The 20,701-nt window shown below is 56.3% G+C and overlaps 1 protein-coding gene across 2 annotated transcripts in view; it reads right to left on the bottom strand.

Annotated features, from left to right (window-relative positions):
• COL5A1 (collagen type V alpha 1 chain) overlaps positions 1–20,320 on the bottom strand; it is a 154,012-nt gene extending 133,692 nt beyond the window's left edge. For both annotated transcript variants that reach the window (XM_060013863.1, XM_060013864.1), the window contains exon 1: positions 20,188–20,320. In XM_060013863.1, the coding sequence (XP_059869846.1) occupies positions 20,188–20,305 (118 nt within the window). In that variant the 5' untranslated portion in view covers positions 20,306–20,320. The remainder of the gene's footprint in view (positions 1–20,187) is intronic.
• Between the last annotated feature and the right edge of the window lie 381 nt (positions 20,321–20,701).

Below are 20,701 nucleotides of genomic sequence, written 5' to 3'. Positions count from 1 at the left end.
GGTTCTGGGCAACATCCTTCATGTCCCTTTTTATAAAGTAAACACATGATCAGAACCTACTTCTGAGGGTTAAAACAGACGAAGTCTGCAGGCCTCTGCCCCCTGTCTGCTATGCGACACCAGGAGATGTGTGTACCAGCCTCAGTCTCCCACCTACAGAAGGCGTGGATGGGGGGTGACAAGGACAAATTCAGTTCTGCAAATTGACAGGTGCACGTTCCTATTTTCAAAGGATCACTGCATGACGCGTGCTCAATCAGTCCAGTCCATCCCTTCCTGAATTGGTCTATTGGTCTTATTTCTTTTCTTTACTTGTTTTTTGACCATAAACTTTTTTTAAAATTAATTTATTTATTTTTGCTGTGTTGGGTCTTTGTTTCTGTGCGAGGGCTTTCTCTAGTTGTGGCAAGCGGGAGCCACTCTTCATCCCAGTGCACGGGCCTCTCACTATCGCGGCCTATCTTGTTGCGTAGCACAGGCTCCAGATGCATAGGCTCAGTAGTTGTGGCTCACGGGCCTAGTTGCTCCGCGGCATGTGGGATCCTCCCAGACCAGGGCTCGAACCCATGTCCCCTACATTAGCAGGCAGATTCTCAACCACTGTACCACCAGGGAAGCCCCTGACCATAAACTTTTTTAACTGACCAAGTCATTCCAGCCAAGCACGTCTGCCTGTCAGCAGGAAAGGCACACAGCTCCCAAAGCAGCCAGCCCACACTCCCCTGTCTCGTGTCTCTGTTACCTACACACCTGCCCACCTTCCAACCAGCCCACCCGTTTTAACAACACATTCACCCAATTCAAAAGACGCAGAGACTTTGTTACCGCCTGGAGGGGTGGGATAGGGAGGGTGGGAGGGAGGGAGACGCAAGAGGGAAGAGATACGGGAACATACGTATAACTGATTCACTTTGTTATAAAGCAGAAACTAACACACCATTGTAAAGCAATTATACCCCAATAAAGATGTTAAAAAAAAAAAGACGCCGAGAGAACTGCACCCAGATGTCCCCTCTAGAGAAAACCATGGGTCCCAATTTTTGTGTGTCCTTCCTTGACATCTACGCATATGCAAGCCTAGATATCTGTGGGGTTTTTTTACTAGAGATGGATTCATACCAAGAGGAGAATTCTTTACCTTGCTTTTCTTTACTTACATACCTTGGAGACTGATCCATTGCAGGAAATGTAAAAGCCTGTAGACCCCACGCCCGCAGCTGCTTCACTGACTCCCCCACAACTGCTCAGTGACTTATCTAAACTGGTTGTTTCGACCCTCTGCTCTTGCAGATGGTGCTACCTGCCTGTTGTCATCACAGGTGTCTATACACACGTGCGCACGTATCCACAGGAGACATTCCAAGAAGCAGAGTCATCAGCTCCAAGAGTATGTGCATTTTAATACTTCGACAGATGTCACAAAAGCCTTTCCTGGGAGAACAATCTGTGAGCACACCCACTTCCCTCGCGGGAGCCAACAGTGCCTGTTCTCAGGGTTCTTTGTCTACCTGGCCAGGTGAGAAGCTGTGTCTCCCTGGGGTTCACCTGCATTCCCTTCTTGTAAGGTCAAACATCTTCCCACCCGTGTAAAGGCTACCGGTGTTTTCTTTTCTAAGAATTATTCATGTCTTTTGTCCATTTTTTTGGCTTGATTCTTGGCCCTTTCTTATTGATTAGTAGGAGTTCTTTGCATATTATAGCATATCAATCCCTTTTTATTAGACTATAGTTGCTTTACAATATTGTGTTAGTTTCTACTGTACAGCAAAATGAATCAGCAATACGTATACACGTATCCCCTCTTTTTTGGATTTCCTTCCCATTTAGGTCACCACAGAACACTGAGTAGAGTTCCCTGTGCAACACAGTAGGTTCTCATTAGTTATCTATTTCATACACAACATCTATTAGTTATCTATTTTATGTACAATAGTGTATATATGTCAGTCCCAATCTCCCCATTCATCCCACCCCCCTTCCCCCCTTGGTATCCATACATTCGTTCTCTACGTCTGTGTCTCTATTTCTGCTTTGTAAATAAGATCGTCTAGACCAGTTTCTTCAGATTCCACATATATGCGTTAATATGTGATATTTGTTTTTCTCTTTCTGACTTACTTCACTCTGTGTGACAGTCTCTAGGTCCATCCATGTCTCTACAAATGACCCGATTTTGTTCCTTTTTATGGCTAATATTCCACTGTATGTATGTACCACATCTTCTTTATCCATTCCTCTGTTGATGGACACTTAGGTTGCTTCCACGTCCTGGCTATTGTAAATAGTGCTGCAGTGAACATTGGGGTGCATGTGTCTTTTTGAATGATGGTTTTCTCTGGGTATATGCCCAGTAGTGGGATTGCTGGGTCATAGGGTAGTTCTATTTTTAGTTTTTAAGGAACCTCCATACTGTTCTCCACAGTGGCTGTATCAATTTACATTCCCACCAACAGCGCAAGAGGGTTCCCTTTTCTCCACACCCCCTCCAGCATTTATTGTTTGTAGATATTGTTGATGATGGCCATTCTGACCGGTGTGAGGTGATACCTCATTGTAGTTGTGACTTGCATTTCTCTAATGATTAGTGATGCTGAGCATCCTTTCATGTGTTTGTTGGGAATCTGTATGCTTTCTTTGGAGAAATGTCTACTTAGGTCTTCCACCCGTTTTTTGACTGGGTTGTTTGTTTTTTTGATATCGAGCTGCATGAGCTGCTTGTATATTTTGGAGATCAATCCTTTGTCAGTTGCTTCATTTGCAAATATTTTCTCCCACTCTGAGGGTTGTCTTTTCGTCTTGTTTATGGTTTCCTAAGCTGTGCAAATGCTTTTAAGTTTAATTAGGTCCCATTTGTTTATTTTTGTTTTTATTAAAGGAAGAGGACTCAAATCAATAAAATTAGAAATGAAAAAGAAGTTACAACTGACACCACAGAAACACAAAGGATCATAAGAGACTACTACAAACAACTCTATGCCAATAAAATGGACAGCCTGGAAGAAATGGACAAATTCTTAGAAAAGTACAACCTTCCAAGACTGAACCAGGAAGAAACAGAAAATATGAACAGACCAATCACAAGTGATGAAATCGAAACTGTGATTAAAAATCTTCCAACAGGGCTTCCCTGGCGGCGCAGTGGTTGAGAGTCCTCCTGCCGATGCAGGGGACACGGGTTCGTGCCCCAGTCCAGAAGAAAAAAAAAAAAAAATCTTCCAACAAACAAAAGTCCAGGACCAGATGGCTTCACAGGCAAATTCTATCAAACATTTAGAGAAGAGCTAACACCCATCCTTCTCAAACTCTTCCCAAAAAATTGCAGAGGGAGGAACACTCCCAAACTCATTCTACGAGGCCACCGTCACCCTGATACCAAAACCAGGCAAAGATATCACAAAAGAAGAAAATTACAGGCCAATATCACTGATGAACATAGACACAAAAATCCTCAACAAAATACTAGCAAACCGAATCCAACAACACATTATAAAGGTCAATCCCTTTTCTGTGATACACGTATTTTCATATTCTTTTTTTATAGTGATGGGCTGTCTGGGGGGTTTGTTTTGGCCAGCGAGAAAATCTTGGCTTTTATGGGGTCAATTTTTTTTCTTTCATAACTTCTAGGATTTCTCTGTCATACAGAGAAAGGCCTTCTCATCCCAAGATCATAAAACCCAGTCTCCCGTATTTTCTTCTAGTAGTTTTATGGTTTCGTTTTTCAAGTTCACATCACTGGTCCATCTGGAATGCATTTTGGGGCAGGACTGAGGCAGGATCCAAGTTCTTTTTCCCAGATGGCTTCTTCCCTAACCCAGCCCATTTCAATGACTAATCAATCCTTCCTTTCCCAGCCAACTTGAAAGGCTGCCTTTATCAAACCCTAAATTCCTGCGGGTGCCAGGCCTTAAAAGCCACAGAGCGATGCCTACGCACCCCCTTCATACCCCACATGGAGGGGAGGGTCTGCTCCTCAGCCAGACCCCCCCCCCCAGGATGCTCTCCTCCCCCAAGTGCAGCCCAAGAGGGTAAGCGTGAGCCTCCACAGCGGACGTGGCTCAGGGCAAATCCAAGTCAGCCTGCTTCACTGACACACAGATACTGACAATGTCCGAAAAGTGGGAAACAGCCCAACACCCAACACAAGGAGACTCTTCAAGTAAATTAGGCTTTTTACAGGCCGTCATGGATGTGAACAGAACGCCTTCCTTTCCAAGTGAAATGAGAACGTCCAAGCCAACTGTGCTGGGGTCGGAGGCCTTCCCCTTCGGGGGGGAGTGCCCCGTGGGGGACAAGGCCCCTGAGTAGGACCGCCCCCCACCCGCGCCAAGAATTTCCAGATCAGCCACCATGAGGTATTTCCTTCCGCTCCTTATTGTTTGTACTCAGGCCCAGTGGAGTTTGAGCCTGGGGGTTATGGGTGATTTTTATTTTCTTCTTTATGCTTTCTCTTATTTTCCAAAATGCCTATAATGAACATGTATCGTTTTTAATTTTAAAAAAACATATACAACTAAAGAGGGAAGAGAAGTAGGGGGAAAACACTCCAGGAGAGGGACACAGCTGGACAGTCAGGGGCCGGCCTTGCCCTGGCTCCACCCACGCCATCAGCACGTGTCTTCAACTGACCTCTGACCCCCAGGGTCCAGAAATGCTCTTCCTCCTTCGGGGTACTGTTGTAAGAACGGGGCAGCACAAGGAAAGTGACACTTGCTTGGACCGGGAAAAGCCAGGGGCCCTGATTCCAGGACGGGGAGCCCCAGTTTCCAAGGCCTCAGGGTCAGCCCATGTCGGGCAGGGGCTTCCCCCTGCACCCCCCAGGGCCCGGCTGTGAGCCCTTCACACAGGGCTGCATCCGGCTGCCCTGGCACAGCAGTGTGCAGACTGTAGGTGCCCCTTAAATGCTGAACTGCATTTCAGGAAAGCGGTCTCTTCAACCAGCCCCTTGGCACAGCCACGCACGCCTCCCACGCTGTGGGCGCCCACAAAGACACTGGGCAGGTTTAATCCAGAAGCAGTGTTTCTAGAGAGCTTCCCACCATGCGCCTAACTGGCAGCAGGGCACACGGAGATGCGCAGACACAGGTTCCCCAGGCAACGATTCCTCCCATGGCCAACAGCTCCGGAGTTTCGGGTTACAGGCTTGGGCCCAGACACGATGAACACCAGACCCAGGGCACCGTTTCCCAGGCCAAGAGAGCGCCCCAGCCAGGCCGCCCTGCCCCACGCTCCGTCAGGGAGGCTGGGACAGCCGCGACAGAAAGCGCTGCACACCTGGCCAGCATCAGGCCGGATCTGGCCCCTTGGCACCGGCTGGGTGACAACACCAGCACGGAGCTTCCCAGGGCACTGGGAAGTCAAAGTGGAAGGAAGAATCTGGGCTGCGAGAGGAGAGAAAGCAGTGAGTCGTCAGAGAAAAATGCGCCAAGCGTGCAGCTGACGAACCCCAGAGATGGGTGGGTGCTCAGAACAGCACAGATGTCAGGGCTTCTCCTGGGGGCAGATTTTCATGGCTGCTTCCACTACGACAGACATCAGACCAGAAAACACTTTAATAAGTGACTAGAAAGAGACCAGACTACCCCTCTTCGGAGGAGTTTTTTTTTTTTTTTTTTTTTTGGCCAAGATATTGACCAGGCATCAAAGTTTATGGGGAAAGGCACATGCCTGGAGCCCAGCGCTTTTATTGGGGCTTAAATTCAGCACAGGAGGGCAGATCATGGAAACCCAGAGGCAGCCCAGGCTTGGCAAGAGCAGCCGTCCCGGGGAGGGCAGCTTTGAGCACGTCATGCTTGGAATCCATGCTGGGGGGCCGGGGCGCAGGAGGCGGCGTCCTGGGACAACGTGAGCGACCCCGCCACCTGCCCAGAAGTCCTGGAGGACAGAAGCAGGTCAGGTCAGGGCTCGGAAGCGAAGAAGGGCAGGCAGAAGCTGACCGTATTTAAAGAATTCCAAATCACAGCCGAAAGGGTTTCTGGACATTATTTATAGGGTCAGATCATTGATTCTGGAACGAAAGGGGCCTGAGGCGGAAGGGCCTGGACGGATTAAAGACAAGAAGCAGGGTGACAGCTGGGGAAATGAGCCAGAAGACGGAGGAGTGGGTCTTCGCAGAGGAGGTAGCCTGGGGTCCCGCAGGAACCGCGTTCTAATCCCCGGTCTCTTCCCCGTTGGCTGACCCGCCCGGACAAATCCTCACACGACTGACCTCACGGGTTTGCTGGGTGGAGTAAGAAATCGTGAGTTTAGTAAGGCACCAGGACACAGCGCATCCGTGCTCACGGGGCAGGGGACACCGGGAGGACGGTGCTCACGCCTGCTTAGGTGCACATGACGTGCACAAGCACAGGCACACACACACACCACACACGCTCACACACACACACCCTGCTGCACACGGGTCATTTGCTTGGGGATCCCGTGAAAGACCTGGGGTGGCTCAGATGGCTCTGTGAAGCGTGCTGGGCACTGTCAGTGTGTGACAATCCAGCACAGCCCTGAGCCCACAGATTCCATCCTGCGCACTCCCTGGGCTGTGCTCCCACAGTCGCCTGACTGAACTCCAGAGGGACCCTGGCAGATCTCCTGCTTCCTCTCTCCTCTGGCCTCTCCAGGGGCATCAGGCCCAGAGTACCCGCCTCTGCCCGACAGTGAGGGGCCCCCACCCTCCGCCCGGAACAGCCCAGGCCCCCTCACGTCCGCCCACCCCGCTTTGGAGAGCCTGCTCAAAGCACGTCGGCCGACACCCTCCAGGCTCCCCAAGCATCTTCAGCTCCACCCCACAGCTCCTGCAGACACGGTGGGATGTGACACACCCAGAGACCCTGTGTGTGTGGAGATCCAAACTGCGCCTCCTTGAACTCTCTACGAGGAAGACATCCCCAGCTCTATTTTGCACGTGAAGAAACAAGAGACATGGAGGAGACATGACGTTTCTGAGGTCACAGCTCAAGAACGAGGCAGCCCCAGCCCCCCAGCCTCGCCCGGGTTTCCACGGCAGGTAGAGCTGGGCTGCAGTACCTCCCTTGGCCTCTAGGTGACCACGCCCACACCTGGTCTTGAGGCTTGGATGTCATGACGGTGAACTGGGGACTCGCTTCCCCCACTGTCTCCCGTGACTTCTGCCCAATGACGTGACCTTCATCTAGAAACGCCTGGGGCCACAAGTGCAGGATAAGTGTATTCCCGTGGTTTCAAATAAGCTGCAACTCCCTAACTTTTCCCAGTAGAACCTGCCTGGCCCAGTCAGTGGGGTAGGTGGGCCACCCAAGGAGCAAAATTTCGGAGGGCTCTGACAATTCTCTAGGACTCATGATCCATCCTCAGGGAAAACCAAGAGCAGATTTCTTTTTTTTTTTTTTTTTTTTTTTTTTTTTGTGGTACGCGGGCCTCTCACTGTTGTGGCCTTTCCCGTTGCAGAGCACAGGCTCAGTGGCCATGGCTCACGGGCCCAGCCGCTCCGCGGCCTGTGGGATCTTCCCGGACCGGGGCACGAACCCCCGTCCCCTGCATCGGCAGGCGGACTCTCAACCACTGCGCCACCAGGGAAGCCCCAAGAGCAGAATTCTTGAGCCCAGTCCTTGGCAAGCCTGTTGACTCTCCTGAGATAAAGGGCGGGCTCAGAAATCAGACCTCTGGGCATTGCTTCTCTCAGGGTTTTTACTTTTCTTTTCTGAAATGCTGATGGTTTAAAGAGTCTGCCCTGACCCAGCAGCGGTGACGGCTTAGCTGCGCCGGCTTCACTCCTGGAACATGTCATGGGTGGCTCAGTCCCCACCTCGCCTTCAGAGGGGCAGCGGCTTGAAGCGTGCCCTACCGTCATCCTGTGCAACATGTGGCTTGTGGGCACCGAGCCCCACGTGTCTCTCTCAGCGTGTGCGAACCGATATTAAACAGGCAGGACCTCCCTGGCTATAATCCTCTCCTATCACTCCTTCCTCCCCACTAAAATGGAAAAAATGACTCATCCAGGGCAGCTCACCCCTGTATACAAACACAGCTGAACGCTGGGCTCAAGATCGAATCCTGCAGCTCTGATCCAAGAAGCATGAGCAGGACCCAGAGCAGCCCAGGACTCAAGGGGGCTTTGGAAAGTGGGTGCTGCACACAGCACTGCTTCCTCCTGACACCAGGCAGGCGCCCACCCCCAGCCTGGGCCCCGGAGACAGGGGGAGGGCAGCCACCAGGTTTCACCCACCTCCCCCTCTCTGCCGGGATGAAGACCCCAGAGAAAAAGATGGGGCTGAAACCCCACCTCACAGTGATATCTGCTCTCGGAAGGCCCTGTTCCCAGGAGGCTGGACGAAACCCAATTTCCACAACTCAAAGGCTATTTTAAAGGTTCCAAAAAAAAAAAAAAAAGGCTCCAAATCTGCCACTTACTGGCTGTGGGGCTCCTGTGAGCCTCAGTTTTCTTGCCTGTAAAATGGGGATACCTCTTACGTAGGAAAGATGTCACCAGGACATCTTTCCTGATGATAGGAAACAACGTGTGAAAGCACTTAGGATAAGAAAGGAAGGGAGGGACGGAGGGAGGGAGAGAGAAGGAGGGAGGGAGAGAGAAGGAGGGAGGGAGGTTGAGAAGGAGGGAGGGAGGGAGACATCTCTCTGACCCTTCACCTTCCGAGAAAATTCTCAAGCAGACACTCCTCTTTCTTGTATCATATGCTCTTTGAACATAATTCACATTTCAGTTGCTGGGTTAAGGAAAGGCCCTGAAGGGGCGGTGACCCCAGGGCCAGATGGGACCAGCTGTCCCTCATCCTCCAGGCCCAGAGGCTGACCAGCCCTCAGCTGATCCCCACTGGCTCACAGAGGGGTGGGAGGCAGCTCTCTAAGGAGCGGACCCCCTCCCATGCCTCCCAGCCCTCGACAACAGCCCTGCCCCGGGTTCGTAAGTCCTGCTTGCGGGCCAGGCAGCTGTTTGTAATCGGACAGGCCCTGGCCAGGAAGGGGAGGTGGGAGCCTGTCCACACCGAGGGGCCCAAGGCGCTGCAGGGTGTGTGAGGACAGGCTGCCTCCTGGCGGGAATACCACAGCGGGGAAGGCGTGAAATGAAAGAAGAGTGAGCGTCTGCACTTGGGAGCAGCTTTTGTTTTAGTTCTGCGAGCAAGGAAGCTTCAAGAGGCTCACAAGCCCCAGGTCTGGTGACATAAAGGTTGAAACCATGGGCTCTGGAGGCCAGGCTCAGGCACATTCCGTCTGGGTACCATCTGCCTGCACGGGGTGAGCTCCCCGACGGGGATGCCTGGCAAACAATCGTCATCAGGTCTGCCCTAGACAGAAGCGACCCTGGGACTGGACGCCTGAGTTCCCTTGCAGCCTCGGAATCTCAGAACAAGTCTTCGAGGCTCAGACACCGTCCCCTGATGGCAGAGCTCCGAGACCACCGGGTTCCCCCAGCCTCGGGAGCTGAGCACGGCCCACCAGTGGGTGACGGAGCCAGACGCTGGGGCCTGCTCCGCCTGCCGCCCTGCTTTCAGCAGCCTGTGACCCTGGAGACCCCCAAGTCCTCTAGGTCTGAGTTTATTCGTCTGCAAAACGACCCCAAGGCCAGAGGCCGGATCACTGACTCTGTGAGCCCTCCCAGTAAAACAGCCAACTCCTTCCCAGGGGGCTGGGCCTGTGCACCATCAGAGCCCCACACTCCTGGCAAAGGAAACGAGCCGGAGGTAGCTCCCACATTAAATGCAGTGGAAGGGACTTCCCTGGTGGTGTAGTGGTTAAGAATCCCCCTGCCAATGCAGGGGACACGGGTTCGAGCCCTGGTCCGGGAAGATCCCATATGCCACGGAGCAACTGAGCCCGCGAGCCACAACTACTGAGCGCACGTGCCACAACTACTGAAGCCTGGGCGCCTACAGCCCGTGCTCTGCAACAAGAGAAGCCACCGCAATGAGAAGCCCGCGCACCACAACCAAGAGTAGCCCCTGCTCACCGCAACTAAAGAAAGCCCGCGCGCAGCAACGAAGACCCAACGCAGCCAAAAATAAATAAATAAATAAGTAAATAAATTTATATAAATAAATAAACGCAGCGGAAGGTTCCACAGAGCCCCCACCCCAAGTATTAACTGCAAACTGCACCCCCTGCCCCACCTGGACTCACTCCCCGCCCGGGGCCCTAACTGGGCCCTTTGCACTGACAGTTCAGCCTCCTCTGAGGCCCAGCTGTAGCCCCAAACCTGTGAGTGGCAGCTTTATTCCTACTTTGAAGCACTTTATAGAAACTTTATACAATTACTGCCTCTGTGAGCTCCGCTAGTCATAATAACAATACAAAATAACAACGATATAGAATAATTAACAAAGGCAGTTACTGTTATCAGTATGATCTAGCATTTGCTGTCCTGCATTGAAAACGGGATGCAGGACACCCCAGGAAGGGCCCTATGTCCACACGCAGGTCACCTCCTTCCAGGTGGTGCCAGTACCTCTGGTTTGGAGATGAGCTAACTTGGATCAGAGAGGTTAAGCATTCGAGGTCACACAGCCGGGGGTCCTATTCTCCGTGCACTGATGCATCACTGCTTCCCAGCCTCATCTCCTGAACCTTCCTTTCGAAAGTCAGAGGAGAGGCTGACTGTCAGCTGGCCACAGAGGCTGGACCCACACAGGGAGAGGGAGGGCCAGGAGGAGGTTCAGACCTTCCCATCTGGTACACCCCACATTTCCCAAAGTGCCCTCGACTGGTCACTGGCATCAGAACTCGAGTGGCAGGCCCCAGGCTCCACCCCAGACCCTTGGAGCCCGGAGCTGCGAGGCGGGGCCCCATGGCTGCGGAAGCTCTGGTCTCACCGGACCCCTTGCTGAAGCCCGTCAAAGCCCACCTCGCAGGAAACTGGACCTCCTCACCAGCCTCCTGTGCTCCCAGGCAACCCCAAGCCGGCGCCCCACGCCCAGAGGACTCCACCCTCTGCAAAATACCAGCGAAGCTGCTGTCTGGGGCCCAGGCCTCCGGCTGGAACATTCCTGGGGGTTCCGAATGCTGACGTCGTGGCTTTAACACGTGGCAACATAATGACAAGAGCCTTTAGTCCTCCCAGCAGGCCTCTGAGACAGGTACTAGTTTATGCCCATTTCACAGATGGGGTACTGAGGCTCAGAGAGGCTTTCCCAGGTGCCGCAGCTCCTGCGCTGAGCCCAGGCACGCCGGGACAGGCAGGAAGCAAGGGGCCTGCCCGCTCAGCTCACCAGGGAGCTGAGAGCCCGGGGGTCGGCGGCGCCCACCCTCCCACTTAGGGCACTGCACCTGGCTGAGCTCCTTCTCTGTGTCCCTCGGGTGGGGATGCCCACCGTCCCTCACCCACTGAGACGGAAGTACTCACTCTTGATGTGCGGCGAACACAGAGGAATAGTTGCGCGAGACCTGACGTCAGGGATTGGCTTCAAAGTAACTGGGTAGACGGGAGTGGGTGGCGGCTGGACCACGGAGTGTCCTGGGGCTGATCATCGAGCCCAGGAGGATCTCGATCTGCTGTGCTGTGTTTGAAACCTCCCGAACAACAACGACGGCAATAATAATGACAACACTCTCAGAGCCGAGCCCGAGTAAACCTTCCCACTTGAGGCTCCGTACTGCGCTCTTGCAGAATAAGAGTCTTTCCTTAGGAGAAGAGCAAGCTTGCCCCCAGGCAGGGAAGGAGAGCAAAGCATCACTGCTCCTTCCAGAAAGTGGGGCCACCGTGAAGAAAGCGGGGAGGACACGGGGGGTGGGGAGCATCTGCCTCCTCCTCTCTTCCTTCCTGGCACGCCTCCCCTCGGAGGTGCCCACCCCCATCATGTATGCTGACACCTGCAGTCCCCCTGTTTCAGGTGAGGGAGGAGGTCCTGAGAGACCACTGGCCGCCCACCCATGCCCCCTCCTCTCGGTCGGCTCCAACTCCTCCCCCGGAGATCCTGGCATCGCTGGGCAGAGCCGCCCCACCGCCCTGCCCGGGTGTGAGCCCTGCATCCCCACCCCAGGCCCTCTCGAGCGCCAGAGTCATCACACCGAGGACCCCAGGGTGCTCCCCGGGATACCAGAGTTAAGTGACATGTAGCCATCGCCCAAGCAGTGCTTTCTGAGCTAAACGGCCACAATTGAAACTATGAACCTAAATAACATTAGTAATAATTCCCTGGAAAAGAATTACATTCAAAAGCCCTGTTCCCTGCACTTCTATCCAAGAATGAGCTATTTGCCCTGCCTTCTCGATGTGAACATTTTCTGGTCTAAAATGTATGGAAGGCGCAGCGCCCCTTCCTCCCCCACTGCTCAAAACCAACCGGGACCGTCTCTCCCTAGAAGAGCAAGGTCTACAAAGGACACTGACGCCAGAGGCTGTCTACTCCACCTGCATCCCAGGAGAACACAGAACTGCCTCGAAGGAGGAAGCCAGAGCTGCCCGTCAGCATTTCAGATTCTCCCCAAAGAAAAAAAGCACAAAAGAAGAGAAGTAACGGTAAGGCGGGTCCCAGAGACTTCACCCCAGCGGACATGAGGACACTATCTCCCCAGGCAGGGCCCTTGCAAACTAAACCTGGGGGCCCAGGGCCAGAAATGGCCCATCTTTCCTTCTCTGCTGCACCCTCCCCTGTGCAGGGCTCTGGGCCCCGGCCAGCTCTCCCCTCACCTGCCACCCAACAGGGTCCCCTAACGGACCCCCGTGAGCCAGGGCCCCAGGTCCCACTGGTGCACAGCTGCCCACTATCCCCCCAAAGAAGAAGACCTTGACATTTAGCAAGACAGGACTGTACGCACACCCAGTTTTATGCATCAGAAATGAAGGAGGAATTGAGGCCGAGGTGCAGAGGCTACTCACAGTTGGTGGAGGCCGTGGACCTCTTCCGGAAGCACAAGGACCCGGCCACCAAGGGACTGTCCCACGGCAAAGAAGAGCTGGAAGCTGCTGGAGCCCCCCTCACCTGGCACCTAGTATCAGTTTATATGCCGGTAATGACCTACACCAAGGCGGGGTGTGATTTTCACTGGGATACAGAGGGCAACCATCACTCCTTTGTGCCAGCTGGGCCCACAGGGCCTCCCCTTGCACATCTGCAGGATGGGGCCAACCCCACCTGGTCCAGGTAACACCCCAGAGCAGGGTTTGGTTAAATATGAACCGGAGTCAGAGGACAGACACACATGGGAAAGTGCCACTTGCCTCCACCAAGGGACTCCTCCCTTCAAACTCACCGGGTGGGACACCAAAAGCCGCAGGCCCTGGCAAAACGGGCTGGTCTCTGATTGGCCAGCGCCCCACTGGGGCTGGCAGGTACCTCCCTCTGATTGGCCAGTGGCCCACTGAGGCTGGCAGGTACCTCTCTCTGAGTGGCCAGAGCCGCACTGGGGCTGGCAGCTACCTCCCTCTGATTGGCCAGTGACCCAGGGGCTGGCAGGTGCCTCCCTCTGATTGGCCAGTGGCCCAGGGGCTGGCGGGTGCCTCCCTTTGACTGGCCAGTGGCCCAGGGGCTGGCAAGTGCCTCCCTTTGATTGGCCAGAGCCCCACTGGGACTGGCAGGTACCTCCCTCTGATTGGCCAGTGGCCTAAGGGCTGGCGGGTGCCTCCCCCGATTGTCCGGTGGCACCACTCTACTAGCTGATGAATGTTTCACTACCTCCCACTTTGCACTTCACTGGATACAATCGCCTCTTCACAGGTCTGATTCCTTCACTGCACCGGAAACTCCTGCAGGGCTGGGATGCTCACCTACCTACCGCTCACCTGTGCACCTGCTGCCTGGTGCCCGGCACAGGTCTGCCTCCCATTAGAGGTCTGCAAATGCTTCAAGCACAGCCACTGTCACTCCGGAGTTTCTCCACAAAGGACCAGCCTCTCCTGCATTTCCTCTGCACCCACACAGGAAAGGATTCCACTAAAGCCTCACCCACGGCGCTCTGGGTTACCCTGCCAGCAGAGTGGAAGACAATGGCTTCCCACCTTCCATTCAGATTAAAAGGCTCACTCTTTTTCATTGTTAGGTCACTAGTCTTCCAATGCAAGAGTCAGAGTTTTTAGTTAAATCACTCCCGTCACACACGCACATTTTGATGTCATTTTATAGCATTTATTAAAAAATTAATAAAGAGACCAATAAAATCCCTATTGCCAAGGTGCTGGCAGAAAAGAACAGGACAGAAGAGTGAATTTCCCCCAAAAGAACACAGGTCTAGGAGACAGGAAATAAAGGAATCCCCCATTTCATGCACAGAGACATCGCAGGAAACGGGCCCCTGGAGCTCTGTGTAATGAGACGTGGAGAAAAGTGGGTCAGACTGTGGTACCATTTCTTAGGTCTGAGTCACCAAAGAGTGGCGACATTTACTCCTACTGTGGGTTATGACATAGGTTGGGAACCTGCCAGAAAAACTAGCGGGTGAGTCTAAGCTGATGGGATGACGGCTCAGACAGCATGACATGTAACACAGAGCGACCCCCCCATCACCCCACCACGAATCCCCACGCATCCAACGGAGCATTCACTCATTCATTCTACGGGCTTTGCCCCAGACGCTGGGGCCGCGCGGGTGCAAGAACAACGTCTGAGTTTAGCAAAACCCCCAACGCACCCGCCCCAGATGTCCTTCCAGATCACCAGCCATCACCCACCGTCATGTCTCTGGGGCAGAAGACCAGAGTCTTTGAGGCGGGACATGGGCAGGTCCATTCCCATCCCTGAGGCCCCCATTCCTCCTTGTACAGTGGGGGTGGCCTGAGGAAGAAGGGGAGGGGCGTGCTGCACGTGACCCGCCCCACGACTGCTCCGGGATGCAGGCGCCTCCATGCTGGGGCACAGACCGCAAAAGTGGCAGCGAGGGCTCCAGTAAGCTCACCGGGGGCTGTGTAACCCCTTTTCATGCTCACTCGCGAGGGGGCACCAGGGTGACGGTTCCCAGGACAGAGGGGGTGACTCATACAGCCAGCCAGTGAGCAGAGCCAAGAACTCACCCTGGACCCCGGACCTGCTGCTGCCTGGGGGCCCAGGGAGGACGTAATAGTGACAACGGTGACAGGGGCTTGCTCTGCGCTTTGGACACGCGATGCGCTGAACCCTCTCGAAAATCCTGCAGGAGTCACAGCCATCACCCCTTCCTGCAGATAGGGAAACTGAGGTAAAGTGCACCGCTGGCGGGGGTGGGGCGGGACGTGGGCCCAGGCCGCCGGCCCCAAGCCGTCCCCCACACCGGGTCTCCATGCCGTGTCCCGTGGCAGGGGCGGCTCTGCCTGGGAGAAGGGCCAACGCAGGCTCCACCTTCAGGACCTCAATGTCTCCACGAGCCAGGCCAGAAAGCTTAAAACTAACATTTGGCCAAGGGCTGACACCAGATGAGTCGATTACAAGGGAGAAATAAACAGAGGGAGAAGCAGAAGCTATAATATAACATCGCCCTCCTGTGAGCAAAAGGAGACTCAGATTATCAGACCCAGCTGGACTGAGTCTGTGCCGGGGCTGGACCCAACGCCTCGTGGCTGCCCAGGGGGCTCCGTGGCCACGGGTCATCTCCTCGTCTCCAATCCCGCAGGGCTGGGGCACGATAAGGAGAGAGATGCGGCCTTGCCGTGAGCACCTCAAACACACCAGGCCCCGCCTGAGCAGACCCTGAAAACACACGGACCTGTGCGTGGATGTGGGCGTGCATACTCGTGGACACGTGGACACCCACAGACACACACGGACACGTCACACACATGCATCCAAAGGAACGCTCACATCACATGCACACAAACACATACACACAAACGCGCACACGGGCGTACAACCCTCCAATGGGCTAGGGGTGACCTTTACCGCGACCCCACGAGGTGTCGTGGGAAATGGACCCACGGAGCATATGGGGGTGCTGAGGAGAGCGAGGGGGGCCCGGGCTGAGTCACTTGCGGATGGCAGAGGACTGGGGGTCTCACCAGCTCCCAGAGCCTCCCTGGACAGACATGCCTCCCTCAGCTGGGCTCCCGCTGGAACACTCGCATTTAGAGAGGATCGTGGCAACCCTGCGCTTTTTCCTTCTGCAGAAACAGCACCCAAAACAGTAGCTATAATAAGACCCTCTGCTCATCAGGGGCTTCCTGTGCCTCGACATTCCACACGCGGTCTCTGTAGATCGCCTCAGTCTCCGTAACCACTCTCAAAGCGAGAAAGCCGTTTCTCCCCGTTTCCCAGAGAGGAAAGCTGAGGCACGGTAGCTGGCCCCCGCCCAGCCAACCCCTTAGAGGCAGAGGAACCGTCCACGCTGCCCTGGGTTCAACAATCTGACTGCCAAGGACTGTCCCCCCACGCCCCTGCCTCCCCAAACAGGGGACCCAAAGTGCGCAGGACCCGCCCAGGCCAGGGAAGGCGGCATCCCTCAGATCATCTCTTAACCCAGAGAGGGTTAAGGAAGGCCCCGGCCTCCCTCCTGTCCCCTCAGAGGCCCCCTCTATCTCACAGCGGCCACTTCTGCTGGCACAGCACTGCCGGGGCAGGCGGTGCTGGAGGCGCCCTGCCAACCAAGTTAATGAGGGGCTTTCCAGCCAAGGGAAGCAGCTCCGGGAGAACAGTGAAGCGGCGGGGTGGGATGTCTGCGGGGAAGAGGCACGGAGGAGACAAAAGCCAGAGGTGGAGGAGGGCACCTGCGAAGGAGGCCCTTCGGAACAAAAGGAAGGGGAAGAAAGGAAAGGTCAAGTTTAGCATCACCTCCTCCAGGAAGCTGCCCCAGATCTCCCCAAGGGGCCAACCCTCCAGACACGCTCGGCAGGAGAATGAACAGTACAACCAACGGTGTCCACATGCGTGCCTCGCGGCAGCCTGTGGGCCCTGGAGCCGGGCGCTCTGTCACCTCAGCCTTCCCACAAGCAGGCCCGGCGCAGGCAAAGCCTCCAGGGGTCATCGGGTCACGCCAGTGAGTGAAGGGCCTGGTGAAAGCGGAGTGGAGACTGCAGGCCCCAGGTGCCCCCTGATAGCATTCGGATAAAAAGCAGGGGTGTAGGGGGCAGGAAGGAACCGAAACAGTCTGCTGGGGCCCAATGGAACCCCTCCCTGGTCCCAGGGCCGTGTCTGGGCTGAGCCCCAGGCTGACAGCAGCTCCAGGCACTGGGCTTCCCCCGTGGAGAAGCTCACTCAGCGCCCAAGTGCAGAGACCAGACTGACCCAGAGTGTGCAGTCCCAGCCCCCTGTTCCCTGGGCCTCTCAGAGTGCCAGCACCCCCCCCCTCACCTTGCAGGCCGGGATGTGAGGGTCCAAGGAGATGATGTGGGCACAGGGCTAAGAGCAGACCAGGCAAATGCCAGCAAATTCGTTCCAATCGGTACCACGGGTGCGGGCGTCCCAGGGGCCAGCGACCCTGCCCTGCTCCGCGCTGCAAATCCCAGGCTCCACCGTGGGCACAGCAACGGGGCCTCGGGGTGCGCGTGACTCATCCTCGACCCTCGGGGGCTCGGAGCGAGTCCGCGCTCACTGTCACCGTTATGTAGTGAGGGGCAGGGGGCAGTGGGTGTCGGTTCCCCACACCCCTCTGCTCCACCCAACAATGTCCGTGGCCCAGGGAACAGGCAGGAGTGGGAGACGCGGGCCAGACAGCCAGAGGGCAGGGGCGGGGCAGGCGGGCATCAGCTGTGCTCGGCTAAGGGCGTGGCTGCGGGAGAGTCCAGAGATATCTGAAGGGTGGGGTAACGGGGCAGGCTCTGGCCAGCACCCCAGGAACAGCCGTGGAGCGATATCACGGGACAAGGGAACTTTGTGCTTCCTCCCAAGGAACAAACTCCTGCCCGTGGCCACTGCCGGGTGGTCACAGCGCTGGGCAGCGACCCGAGCTCCAAGCCCTGCAGCCACTAAAATCTGGACCAGAGGAGATAGAGGGCTTCGGGGAATCAGCTTGGCTTCTGAACTCCTCCCACTGACTGCTCTTTTATGGGGAGGAGGGGGAAGGGGAGGGGAAGATGGAAAAGGCTGTCTTTTCAGCCAACTTGATTGAGTCAGAGGAAATTTAACCATTCGATGTCTGTCAAGTCCCACAAAATTTGGACAACTCTTCCCACCAAATTATTGCCAACAGCGATCACATGACTGGCGTCAACCAATGATGTGCCGAGGAGATGACCTCAATTTCCAAATATTGGGGTCATGTTTCATTTCACTTACTCTCCTTTGCCCGTTACAATGTTAAACGGCCCCAAATGCAATCTGACTTTTCATTCCTTCACACGCTTGGCCAAGAAGAAGGTAGGAAAAAGAGCCATGTTCAGAGGGAACTCAAAAAACATCTGGTGGATCTCAAAATGGAGAAGAGAAGAGCTGCCTGCGGACGGCCTCTCCTGCCCCCCCCCGCCCGCCCCCGCATGTCAGTGGACAGCCGTTCCCGCTGGCCACGCACTGACGATGACTTCCAAAAGGGTCCCACCCTCGTGGCGGTGAGGGGAGGTCTGTGAAACCCACCCACAGAGGTGGCTTCTTCACAGGCTCTCAGCGTCTCTTCGACAAGAGCAAAATGTCCAGCTCTACAGCCACGGTCCAGGCATCCACCTCACGCCACACTCAGTTAGGAAGGGAAACCGGAGACGGGCGGGGGGGCAGAGATGGGGAGTGGTACAGACAGCCGACCCCAAACCCAGGCGAACGCATGCTCTGTGTGCTCCCCAGCCAGTGCCCAGCCCCGGCTTTTGGGGGTGGCGACTCCCCTGAAGGATTCCCACCTGACTTCCTAGAGGAAAGCCCGGCAGAGGAGCTGGGACAGGGCTATGGCCCTGGGCCTACAGGGGTCCCATGACCACATCCCCACCCTGCTCCGTGCCACTTTTCTGGAGGCCGCCACTGTCCCCCATCTCCAGTGACCCCGGAGGCAACACAAAGCCAGTTAGCCTGGGATCCAGGGCACGTAGGTGGCAGCCCAGGGCTGAGACCCCAGGTCCCCAGAGCCAGGCCAGGCTCCCCTCCGCTCCCCCAGCCCCTGACTGGCTGGACACCCTGACTCCTGCTCGCCCCCTCTGGCCCACCAAGCACTCACTGTGCCAGGAAAAAGGGACAGAACGTCTTAACTGGCAAGTGGAACACGCAAGTGATTCTTCCCACATGTCTTCAAATGACAAAGCGGAGGAGAGAAGAGCGAAGGCAGTAAAGCGGTGTCTTCTCACCGGGGACCCCGGCTGGTCCTGCTGTCCACTGAGCCACTGCCCCATCCCTCTGCCCCCACTTCCCTTGACCCTGCAATAGCGGCTCTGAACCTCGTCTCCGCATTTGTTAATGGGGCCCCAGAGGACTTTCGGGGCCTCGGGCTCCGACGACCGAGGCTTGTGAGGTCCCATCCCACAGGTAACCACAAAAGGTGATGCTTAGAAAAACCACTGTCCTGTCAGGAAGCTGTGTGGGAGAGAGCTGGAGCTACAGGCATCTAGGCAGGCACACTGTCAGTGCTGGCCTGGCAGACGCCATCCACTGGAGACAGCTCCTTCTAAGGGCAGACCTCTGGCAGAAGGAGTCCCACATCTGTGTGTCATCTGAACCCCTCACAGCCAACACTCCGAGAGCATCTCTCGCCTTTGCTCCAAGAATCCCGTCTCTGGGCAGCTAACCCAAGAAAAACTGCCTTCCAGGAGGTCGAGAGGTGGGATTAGAGCAGGGCTTCTCCACCACCCCTCCCCGGGGCTCCCCAGTCGCACTCACTGAGTACTTAGATGGTGGGGACCACAGGAAGCTCTGTTCCCTGGGAAAGGGAGAGGCAGCCGGGTCCGGAGGCAGAGGAAGAGGGTGCTTGGAGAAGTCCTGGGCTGGGGGGCTCAGCTGCTGGGATTCTCCCCAGCAGCCCCCCCATCCCAGGAGGCCCGGCCGGAACTGGCCCGCTGCGACTCTAGGGGGCGACCCTTCCCGGGTTTCAGGAAAGGAAGTTCTGCAGCGGGGCTGTGTGGGCCAGAGCTTCGCGCTTGTGATGTGGGACAGAGAACGCAAAGTTTCGGGACAAAAGTTTGCCTGCCTGGTGGACAAGCCCTCCGGCTGATCCAACGCAGAGCCCTTCCTCGGCTCCCCGACAGCCCCACCCGCCGGCCCGTTTGACGTGGGGAGTATTGTGCCGGCGCGTTTCCCTCTCCGGGGCCCCCGACGAATGGCATTCGGAGTCCCGGCCCGTGCATTCCACAGCCCAGTGGGGGAAGGTCGTGCACGCGCGGAAGAGGCCGGGCGTCCGGGGATGACAGCCGCGCCGGCCCCGGCCCCCCGCGCCCGAGCGCCCAGCCCTTACCTGCGCGGCTCGGAGGCGGCGCCCACAGCAGCAGCAGCAGCAGCAGCAACGGCGGGGACAGCAGCGGGGCGCCCGGGAGGAGCGGGCTGCGCGCTTTCCAGCGGGTGTGGACGTCCATGCCGGCGGGGCGCGGGTTGGGCGCGCGGGGACGCACGGGGCGCGGGGCACAACTCAGCGGGGCCGGCACAACTTTAGGGAATCATGGGAGCAGCCGCCGACCCGTTCTCTTTGTGGCGGTGGCTCTCTGGAGGGTCGGCTGGCGCGCTCGCCCACGGGCGGGAGGGCTCGACCTTGGCCCGCGGGGCGGCCGGGACCCCCGCTCGGCTCGCTCGCCCTGACCTCCCCCGCCTCCTCCGACTCCTTCTGGCCTCCTCCTCGCCGCCGCCGCCGCCGCCGCCGCCGCCGCCCCACGACTCGCTCCCCGTGGGCGCTGCGCTCGAGTGAGGTCCTGCGCCGGCCGCGGGGACGAACGAGGAGTGCGGACCTCGCCTCGGGCGCCGAGCACTTTTCCCCC

The sequence above is a fragment of the Delphinus delphis genome, chromosome 6 (genome assembly GCF_949987515.2).
Source record: "Delphinus delphis chromosome 6, mDelDel1.2, whole genome shotgun sequence".
Classification (NCBI taxonomy): domain Eukaryota; kingdom Metazoa; phylum Chordata; class Mammalia; order Artiodactyla; family Delphinidae; genus Delphinus; species Delphinus delphis.
This window is presented reverse-complemented; position numbering and strand designations above follow the sequence as displayed.